We start from the raw sequence: 10209 nt of genomic DNA, 5'->3' as shown, positions 1-10209 counted from the left end.
TACGATTTTAAATAATTTAATAAAAGGTATCAGCAAAAATCTGTATTCCAACTGGAGAAAAACCTAGGACTCCCTAGAGATAAACCAGCTGACCAAACGTTCTTGGGTTGCTAGGTAACGAGGCTTCGCTCAGCAGGGGTTGCTAGGTAACGGGTTGGGCCTCACAGCATGGGCGGTCGGTGCCTGCTGAATTACAGTCAGGAGATTTTTGAAACATATCATTTTCAAGAAACAAACATTTGGTTAAAAAAAAATATATATATATATATAATATATATATATACATATATATATATATCATTTATATTTTTTGTCAAAAATTTGCAAGGAAAATTCCGGGGTTACGTTATAGTTTTTTAATTGAAGTGAAACTTTACAAAAATCACACCAACTGTACAAATAAAATTGAAATTATTTATTTACTCAAGGCAGCACAAATAAACAGCACATTTAAAAAAACATAACTAAAAACAGATATAAAATGTCATTCAATAATGAACTACCAACTGACAGATATCAAGGCAGCAATTTACAGCAACAGGTAAAAAACACACAAAAATATTTAAAAACTTGATAAAAGGACACTTGAAGGTTGAAGGTACTTTTATTTACAGTGTGTCTCATTTACACACTGCTTAAAGAAAACATCCAGACTTTATTTTGTAAGATTGATGTGAGTAATTTAAAAAACAACCTCTTAATAACAACAAAGTCACTCCACACTATGATGAAACTCATCATCGGCGTGTCAAACTCAAGGCGCTGGGGCCAAATCCAGCCCATCATAGCTCATCATGTGGCCTCTCACAGGGACACATAGGTAACAGCTATGTTTTTAAATATAATTTTATCAGTCAAATCAAAGCAGTTTTTTTCAGTATACTGCCAAATTACATCAATCAGTTCCTACAGTTCATCATGATTACACAGTTATGGAAATGCAAATTTTCCTCACTAAGACTTTATTTTAACATTGATGTAAAGTTTGTCAAAATGTATTATTCACATTCATTATGATTAGTCAACAACTTGTTTCTTGTATTTAAGTTTCTGTTGTGCTGCCCTTGCGTAAGCAGTTGGCGGTTACCATAGCAACCAGTAACTGACAGCTCCTCCCCCTTTTCTGTTGCCGTCGGTAACTGTGGTATGTATTGGGATCAGCTCTATTTTCTTTACAAGTATTAATATTTTAACATATCTTAGACAAATTTAATCATGTACAATATTTCATGTGTAATTTTGTCATGTTTTTTTCTGTTTTAAACTTATTAATTTCATTTTAGCTTTGTTTAATTTTACAACTGTTAGCTGCTGTTTGGGAATCATTGCTCTGTAGTTTGTTTAGGGTAATTTATTGTATTTTTTTTTTTATGTATAGGGCAGAAGCTCTTTTGGTAGAATATATGTAGAGAACCTGAGTGTTTCTGTTATGAAGTCGACCTACTGGACCTGAGACGAACATAGAAGGGTTACACAACTGTGAATTTATTTATCATTTTCCATAAAAACTGTCAAAAACATTGGATTTATGTGGGTTTACTTCTATGTCATTGCTGCCTCAGCGTTACTTTAGTCCATGATCGATGAGGCAAGTAGCAAAAAGTCACATTTACTGTTTTACATATATCATTTACAAATATCACAACATTTTTTACAAGTATTTCTAAGTTAGCTCCGCAAAATCCGTTATGTTGATTCAAAAAATAAAATAAAAATAAAAATCACAAAACTGCAAAATCCTGCAGTGGCTACAACGGCGCATGAGAACCACTGTAGATACAAAAAACTGGAGAAAATGTCTGGCAAAAAAATTTCATTTTGAGATTAACCTCAGAAATTCCCTATAAAATACCTGGAATTTCTAAGTTTGAAAAGAAAAAAATTCAGAAATTTTGAGATTAATTTCAGAAATTCTTGTCCGAAAACTTGGACATTTCTGGTTTTGAAAAGTTGAACATTTGCTGGAGAAAAACTCAGAACTTTGGAGGTAGATCTCAGAATTTTTCTAGAAAAAAAGTTTGAAATTTTCTGAGTTTCAAAAGTGGAATTTTTTTACTTTTGACACTCAAAAAATTTGACTCTCAAAATTTCAGATTTTTTTACTCAAATTTTAAAAATTTCAAGTTCATGGATTTCAAAGTTTCTTTCTTCAAAGTTTCTGAGCTTAATCTTAAAATTTCTGAGTCTTTGAGTGGAAATTGACACTTTTTTCTCTATCTACAATGGCCCTTATTCATTATTATTTAATTTTAAGAAGCACATATGGCGACACAGCAATTTATTAAAATTTTAACAGTTTGTTAATGGGTTTTATGAATGCATTCTGGTACAGCCAGCCCTTTGAGAACATTCATGATCTTGATAAGGCCCAAAATGAAAATGAGTTTGACGTCCCTGATTTGGCCCATCAGCATGAGACAGCTTACCTGTGACTATATTTCAGGTGTTGCTGTGTTGTACTGCTGTTTCTGTGATTCGCCCAGCGTCCATGCAGATGTGCCTCTCTAAGCGTTGAGACTGTACTCCTGCTTGTAGCAGCAGGGCCGGCAGATGGCGTTCACCAAACCGTTTCCAAGCTGTAAGAGGCAGATAATGAACTCCAGCACCGCGAGGCCCAGTAAGACGCACAGCAGAGTGACGTTCCATTCTACGATGTTGATGGGCTGGAGGCACCACGACCAATTTTCAGGCTGCAACAGATACCTGGGAAGCACAGAAGAGAGAAAGTGACAATCAAGAGCTGGTTTTGTCTTTCAGTACACTGAAAAAACATGAAATTTTACTAAGTGGTTTTTGGTCCAGTTTCTAAAGCATATACTGCACTTGCAATAAGAGAAAAGTAACTTATAAGATATAGGCGCTTGTTTTAAGTCAATAATTCCTTTAAATTGATTTTAAAAAGTACTAGTTCCACTGCGCCGTTACCTAGCAACCCCAGCCAAGCCCAGCCTGTCACCTAGCAACCCAGTTCTAGCTCTACTAGCTCCTATATTTTGCTGAAAAGTTACTTGAAAGTTTGTTTTGTCTTATTTTAAAATAAGACAAAACAAGAAACTTTTCAGCAAAATATAGGAGCTTGTTTTAAGTAAGTAATTCTTTACTATTGAAAAAGTACTAATTGGGTAGAACATATTTATATAAAAAAATGTAACTCAAATGCAAAAAATATTTTTTCCACTGTTTTGGTTTAATTACTGCTTTGAATATGTTGTTCTTTCAGCAAATGACCTTATTTAGAGTCTGTTTACTTCAATTAACGATTATCAATTACTAAATTAAGTTAACAATTTGACTAATCAGTTAATCATATCAGTCCTGATCTAGATGACAGCCCAAACCTTTTTGGGAAATGATCTACTGAAGAGAACTTTGTAGAAGGTGTGCATCCCGTTTCATCTGACATAAAACTACAGCAGAATTTTTAACAAGAAAACTCTTAAGATATGAAAGTACAGCAACAACGATAATCTTGATGTAAAATGTTTTTGTAATTGTTATCGGGCGTCCTTACCTGCCGCGCTGGTCTGCAAAGGGGTACGACCACCCATAGGAGGTGAAGCAGTGGGGGCCCTGAACCAAAGCCAGGCCTGAAATGACGAAGCAGTAACCAGAGCCCAGGAGGCCGACGATGGCCGCCAGAACCGAGCCGCACATCTGTGAAGGCACAGCGGCACACAGGCAGCGTTTTAAAAACAACAAACTAGTGTTTGCTCTGCAAAAACACAAAATCCTACCAAGTATTTTGGTCTGGTTTCTACTGCAAATATGTTAGTACACTTGAAATAAGACAAAAATATTTTCACTAGAAACTAGACTAAGACATACTTTTGTGTTTTGCAGTGTGGATTTGGTTAGGAGTGTAAGCTGCAACAAATAAATGTTGACCGTTTCACTTCATCCCTGCTGAGCTTGAGAAAACAGGCACAGCTGCTACACACACACATACAGACGCAGCTGTGCTTGAATGGTATTCAAGCTCACTTTGGTGTGTGTTTCTTAACAATGGGAGCCTTGTTCAGGAATCATGGGAGACTCAGCATTAGCACTTCAGCTCTATCTGATAGAAATCTAGTTTTAGCTTGGCTATTACTACCTACTACTAAATACAGTGGTGCCCAAAGTGGGTCCTGGAGGTTCGGCATCCTGCATGTTTTATTCTCTTCCTGGTTTAACGCACCTGAATCGAATGATGGCTCATTAGAGGCCTAAGAAGAGCATTGACATGCTGAGAAGGTCGTTACCGCCACCAGGGAGAGAACTGAAACATGCAGGATGCCGGCCCTGAAGGACCGACTGTGGACACCTCTGACCGAATCCATTACTCTCAAAGCGGTGACAACAAAATAATAATATAATTGCCAAAACGCCATTATATACTGACTAATAAAGAAACAGAAAAGGTTACAAATGTCAAAATGCTTCACTCAGAAACAGAAGGAAGTGCTAGCTGAAGTGCTAATTTGCATTAGCACTTCAGCTCTAACCGATAGGAATCTAGTTTTATCTTGGTTATTGACGACTTAATAAACTGAAAAAACTCCTACAAATATAAACTGACTGAAAAAAACCTGAAAGCAATAGAAATGCTGAAATGTTTCAATCAAACACAGAGCAAAATGTTAGCCAAAAAGCCAGTTAGCATTAGCACTTCAGCCATATGGGATAGGAATCTAGTTTTATGCTCTGAAAGGGCTGAAAACAAAATTATAATAATATAACTGCAAAAAAACTCCAGCTGATATATACAGACTGAAAAAAAGAAACCTGTTGAAATGTTAGCCTGTCAGATAAACTGAAGGCTCTAGATGTTTATCAGATCCCATAAACAGTCGCTGGTGCAGAATGTTCCCCTCCTGTATATTTTGAGCACTGGTCCCAGCGTAAAAAGTCTCCTACCATTAAGCTTTCATTCCAGCAGCAGCTGCATTTCCCTAGAGTGATGAAGGCCACAGCTGGAATCAGCATCTGGAAAGACACAGAACGGATTCTTCTGTTACTTTCTGAGCAATGACATTTTCCCCTTTATCTAATTTATTATTCTGTTGTCAGATAATAATAAAAAAAGAATATTATGAAGTTTCTGCATGTAACTGTAGATTTAAGTTTTCAATGCAGAACAGGTTCATTTAATTAAAATAGCTATACATCATTCTAAAAATGAATTTTAAAAAGTAATAACTAGTAAAGCTCATGTCTGAACAGAGCTTTTTAATTTATTAAACACAACATTTTACCAATTATTTTTGGTCTGATTTCAAGTGTAAATATCTTAGTACACTTGAGTTAAGGAAAAACTAACTTAAGCCCAGCTTGTTACCTAGCAACTCCAGCGAAGCCTGGCCTGTTACCTAGCAACCAGGACATGTAGTCAGCTGGTTTTACCACTGTATGCACTGTACAATGGCTACTGGAAAAGACAAGAGCACTGCAAAAACACACAATCTTATTAAGTATTTTTAGTTTAGTTTCTTATTAAACTTGAATTAAGACAAAACCAACTAACAAGGAACTGATCAGCTAGAAATGGGAAGTAAACGGCAGATTATTTCACTTATAGCACATTTTTCCACATCTTAAGTGAAATAACCTGCAACTTTAAGTATTCTCTTTTTTAAAACCTTTATTGAAAAAATTGTTTGCTTGTTTTCTTACATTAGCATGCTTCTATTAAGCAAAATTATTCATGTAATTCTAATTATCAATCAATTGATCAATTATATGATCAATGAAAACACAGTAACTCCACAATTTGACATTTCACAAATAAATGTGCGAGATGAAAAGACACATTTAAAAAAAAGTTTTTTGACACAAACTTTTGTAGCTTGTTTTGGTGGTTTTCTTGGCCATATAGTTATAAAAGTCACATGATCAACAACAAGATGTTTCTACTGGTGGAAACAACAAAGAAGATGACAGGAAGTGGTTGATGGATTATGTTTTTTAACAACTTCTCGTGTGAACAAACTTATTTACTTATTAATTTAAATTACGCTTCTTATTTAATGGAAACACCGCAATTTCAAAATTGCGATTTTTCGACTACTGCATAATATGGTCAAAGTTTTGCACTCATTTGTAACGGAAACACAGTTTGTTCTTTTCTCCCCTGTCTGGGAGGAAGAGAGGGACTCTGATCCTCTTTCCTGTGTTGCTGTCCGTCTCCCAGAGACATTAATCACATTCTAACAAAAGGAAAGGATGTTCCAAAATGTTTTCCACACCCGCAAAGTGCTCAACCATCAGAATTTAGTTAAAATACACATCCTGCATGTCAACAGAAGAGATTAAAAGGGAGTCTGACGACAGGGAGGGAAGTGCACGGCTTGTAAAGAGGAGAAAAGGAAAAACGGAGGGAGGATGCACGTGGGAGAGGAAGTTGGGGGAGCTGCAGATGGATGTTCTCAGAGGGATTCAGTTTGTTCTTTGACCTACTAACTTTATGTCATTTCCATCCATCTGCTTAGAAATAAGCAGGAAAAATATGAAACGACTCAAATCTCATAGCTTTCAGATTCTGGAAAGTGTGACCTAATTGCTAATTGAAATTTTTTAAAGCGAAAAAATGTCCTGCAGGTTTTTCAATATGGAGAAGCTTGGAATCTAAAAGAAAATTACATTATTACCTCTAATTATAAATAAAAATATGTGTTTCTGATCTTTATTCAACTTAAAACGCACAGAAACGCAAAATCATACCAAGTATTTTTGGTATAATTTAGTGAAAATATCTTAGCACACTTGAAACAAGACTTTGTATATATATATCAATTTAAAGGAATTGTTGACTTAAATCCAGCATTTACATCTTACTGAAAAGTTGCTTGTAAGTTAGTTTAGTCTTATTTCAAGTGTACTAACATAGCTTTACTAAAACCTAGAATAAAAATACTTATTAAGATTTTGTACATACTTCGTAAAACGTACAGCGTATATCGCTGTAAAACCAACTGACCAAATGTGCTGGTTGCTAGGTAACAAGCTAGGCTTTTGCTGGGGTTGCTAGGTAACAGACTGAACTTTTGCTGGGGTTGCTAGGTAACGGGCTGGACTAAAGTTAATTTTGCTGTTGATAGTTTCACTAGAAACTAATGAAAATACTTGGCAAGATTTTGTGTTTTCGTAGTCTATTTCTTTCTGTTTATATTTATAGACCAAAACTGATTTGAGTTTCCAGTGTGAAAAAATAAAAATAAAAAATCGGAGTTATTAGTATTTTACTTTAAAATAATCAATCAGGGATGATCAATGGGAAATTGGATGATTTCTATCTTTGATCGATTGATTGTTGTGTTTCTTTGATTTTTAGCATAAATAAAAATGGAGTATTTGTAAACCTCTCCTGTGTAAATCAAATCGCTCTTGTGGTCCTCCGTCCAGTAGGGGGCGCTAATCAGTTTAATTATACCTCAGTTCTGACCAGTTTCAGTTCTTTAACTATCACACTTCATTCATATATCATTTCAGTTTTCTTGTGTTGTTTCCTTTAAATCCACCTGCAACTGGCTTAATTAGCACAGAGTGTCATAATTTACACTTTATGGACTGGTATGTAGGTTTACAGAAGAATAGTTGGAAAACAAAGTTAATTTTAGTTGTAAGGCACAATCTTTCTGCTGTTGCTGGGTGAAAAAGAACAGCTCCTTTCTGCTCAATTAGAGCAAAACCCCATCAGCTCAGCGGCGTGCAAAGCAGACAGATTAACTGTAGATGTACAAAACACTTCTTTGTTCCCACTGAACAAACTCACTCAGACTGAATGGTGGCAAAGGGGAACAATTTATACTCTGTAATTTTTCAGGGCAAAATCCACTTTAATTTACTAGAAACATACATTTAAAGACACGAAATAGCGCAAACCAACATTACACTGTAAAAACCAAATATTACCAAGTACTTTTGCTCCAGTTTCTAGTGAAAACATCTTAGTAAAATAAGACAAAACTAACTTATAAGTAACTTTTCAGCAAAAAATAGGACCTTATTTTAAGTAAAAAATGTGTTAATATTGATGAAAAAATACCAGGTAAAAGTTAAATAATCTGCCGGTTAAATTAAGTAATTATTCATTTAAAACAAGATTCTATAACTTGGCAAAAAGTTAATTGTATGTTTGTTTTGTCTTATTTCAAATCTACTAAGATACTTGGACTGAAAACTAAAGGAAATAGTTGATAAGATTGTGTGTTTTTGCAGTGTAATCTCTAATGAATAAGACAGGAAGGGAGGAAACGTTTTTGTTTCCATAAATATCTAACAACAGTTCCTAAAGATACATTCTTTACTTTTTAAATCTGACTATAAAAATACATTTTGAGTAAATATGGAAGAAGATTAATGGTTTATATTGCTTTAGGCTTCCCCATTAATAAATTTATAACATTATTTGTAGAGCAATTTTTTACACAAATGAACATAAAACAGCATCCTACAAGACAAAATGTAAAAGTAAAACCAATTTAAATCAATTTGTAAGTTTAAATAAACTTGATTGATTTACATAACGTAATAAAAATACAAAAGAAATTCAAATATTAAAGCTTTTTTTTGTTTTTTAATATCAAACAGACAAAAAGTAAAAGATAAATTACACATTTTAAAAATTATCATGCCTGCTGACATCTAATTTTACATTATTTGTTTGGAAAAAAGCAGGTAGAAGATACAAGACTTTATGATTTTCATACTAAAACCTGCAAACATTTACGTGTTTTCAAAACAGATAAATTCTTAAATTATTCGCACATTGAATGACACTTAAACCTCACATTCTCATCTTTAAATGTACAATTATTTAACATGATCAATATCATTTTTGGTCCCAATAAGCTCCTTTTTAAACACTTTTTTTAGTCCATCATTAGTTTTAACTAATGATTTAAAAGAATAAAAATTCCTGACCATAAAAGCCATTTTTAAAGAAAAAAAATCTAATTAAAGTTTCCTTGTAATAAATGTTTTTACTCACCAGCAGCCCTCCGCCTCCCAGTCCACCAAAGTACCAGATGTAGCTGGCGAGTCGGTCCTGCTGGATGTAGGTGATTTCTCCCATTGGAAACAGCAGCAGCAGGTTGGCCAGAACGCTGCAGAGCGCCAGCGGCAGCAGAGCCAGGCCCAAAGACCGGGCGAAACCCACCGAGCAGCACATCGAAAAACCAAAACACCAAAATCACAACGAGCAGAGGGAGACGGCGGAGGAGCTGGAGCGGCTCTGGAGAGGCGCTGGGAAGGAGAGGAGGGGAACAGCTGAAGGGACAGGAAGCGGGTTGTGTCGGAGTTAAAGGGTGGAGGGGGTTCTGGCATGACAAAGGAGGAAACACGTTCACGCTGACGAGACCCGAACGAACGGAAAAACAAAAAGTCCAACAGGGATGATGCAGTTTCCCGCAGGCTGTTAGTCAGCAGAGACTAAATCAGGATGGAGCAAAATAACTTGAATCAGAAGAAACAGCCGACATGTTTAATGACGTAAATATAAGGAAAAAATTAAGATTACAAGAATAAAGTCAAAATATTTAAAGAATTAAGTCCTACTATTACAAGAATAAACTCACAATATTTTGAGAATAAGGTTTTATTCTATTATTTTATTCTTGTAATATTATGACTTTATTATCTTTTTTTCCGGTGCGGCAGTGTGCAAAATGTTCCGATATACAACTGAAATTATTCACAGAAAACAGGATTTATGATGGAGAGTTTGGGCTATACGACGGAAAAATTTAAAATAAAGTCAAAAAAGTAACATGAGAATAATGTTGTGATAATATGAGAATAAAGTCATAATATTACAAGAATGGTCGTAAAAAAAATAGTCGAAATAATGTCCATCCATCCATTTTCTTGCACCCTTGTCCCTCAGTGGGGTCAGGAGGTGCTGGTGCCCATCTCCAGCTAACATTTCGGGCGAGAGGCGGGGTCACCCTGGACAGGCCGCCAGTCTGTCACAGGGCAACACAGAGACACACAGGACAAACACACACTCTCACACCTAGGGGCAATTTGGAGAGGCCAATTAACCTAACCCAGAACCTTCTTGCTGCAAGGCAACATCTCTACCAACTGCGCCACTGTGCAGCCTGTCGAAATAATGTAAATAATATTATTCAAAATATTAAGACTATTCTCATAAAACAACAACTTTATCCTCGTACCAGAACTTTTTCTTTTGAACTTATCATAATTTTATCTTTTTGTTTTCTCAGCATG

The 10209-nt window shown here is 35.2% G+C and overlaps 1 protein-coding gene across 1 annotated transcript; it reads right to left on the bottom strand.

Annotated features, from left to right (window-relative positions):
* Positions 1–400: 400 nt before the first annotated feature.
* On the bottom strand, positions 401–9795 carry tm4sf1 (transmembrane 4 L six family member 1). Its single transcript, XM_081606033.1, has 4 exons — positions 8969–9795; positions 4897–4965; positions 3512–3654; positions 401–2703 (listed from the first exon to the last, which is right to left on the bottom strand). The coding sequence occupies exons 1-4, from the start codon at positions 9146–9148 to the stop codon at positions 2505–2507; spliced, it is 591 nt and encodes a 196-aa protein (XP_081462159.1). The 5' UTR covers positions 9149–9795; the 3' UTR covers positions 401–2504.
* Between the last annotated feature and the right edge of the window lie 414 nt (positions 9796–10209).

Source organism: Poecilia reticulata, chromosome 4 (assembly GCF_904066995.2).
Source record: "Poecilia reticulata chromosome 4, P_reticulata-male-v2, whole genome shotgun sequence".
In the NCBI taxonomy this organism is placed as follows: Eukaryota; Metazoa; Chordata; class Actinopteri; order Cyprinodontiformes; family Poeciliidae; genus Poecilia; species Poecilia reticulata.
The sequence above is the reverse complement of the archived record's forward strand: the minus strand, read 5'-3'. Positions and strand labels throughout refer to the sequence as shown.

What these genes read in the sequence shown, in the direction of transcription:
- tm4sf1 (XM_081606033.1), bottom strand. Translation starts at nt 9,148, where the DNA reads ATGTGCTGCTCGGTGGGTTTCGCCCGGTCTTTGGGCCTGGCTCTGCTG. An exon ending in TGGGAGGCGGAGGGCTGCTG is followed by an intron (nt 4,966 to 8,968) that starts GTGAGTAAAAAC and finishes GTGTCTTTCCAG; the next exon opens with ATGCTGATTCCAGCTGTGGC. An exon ending in TTTGCAGACCAGCGCGGCAG is followed by an intron (nt 2,704 to 3,511) that starts GTAAGGACGCCC and finishes TGTGCTTCCCAG; the next exon opens with GTATCTGTTGCAGCCTGAAA.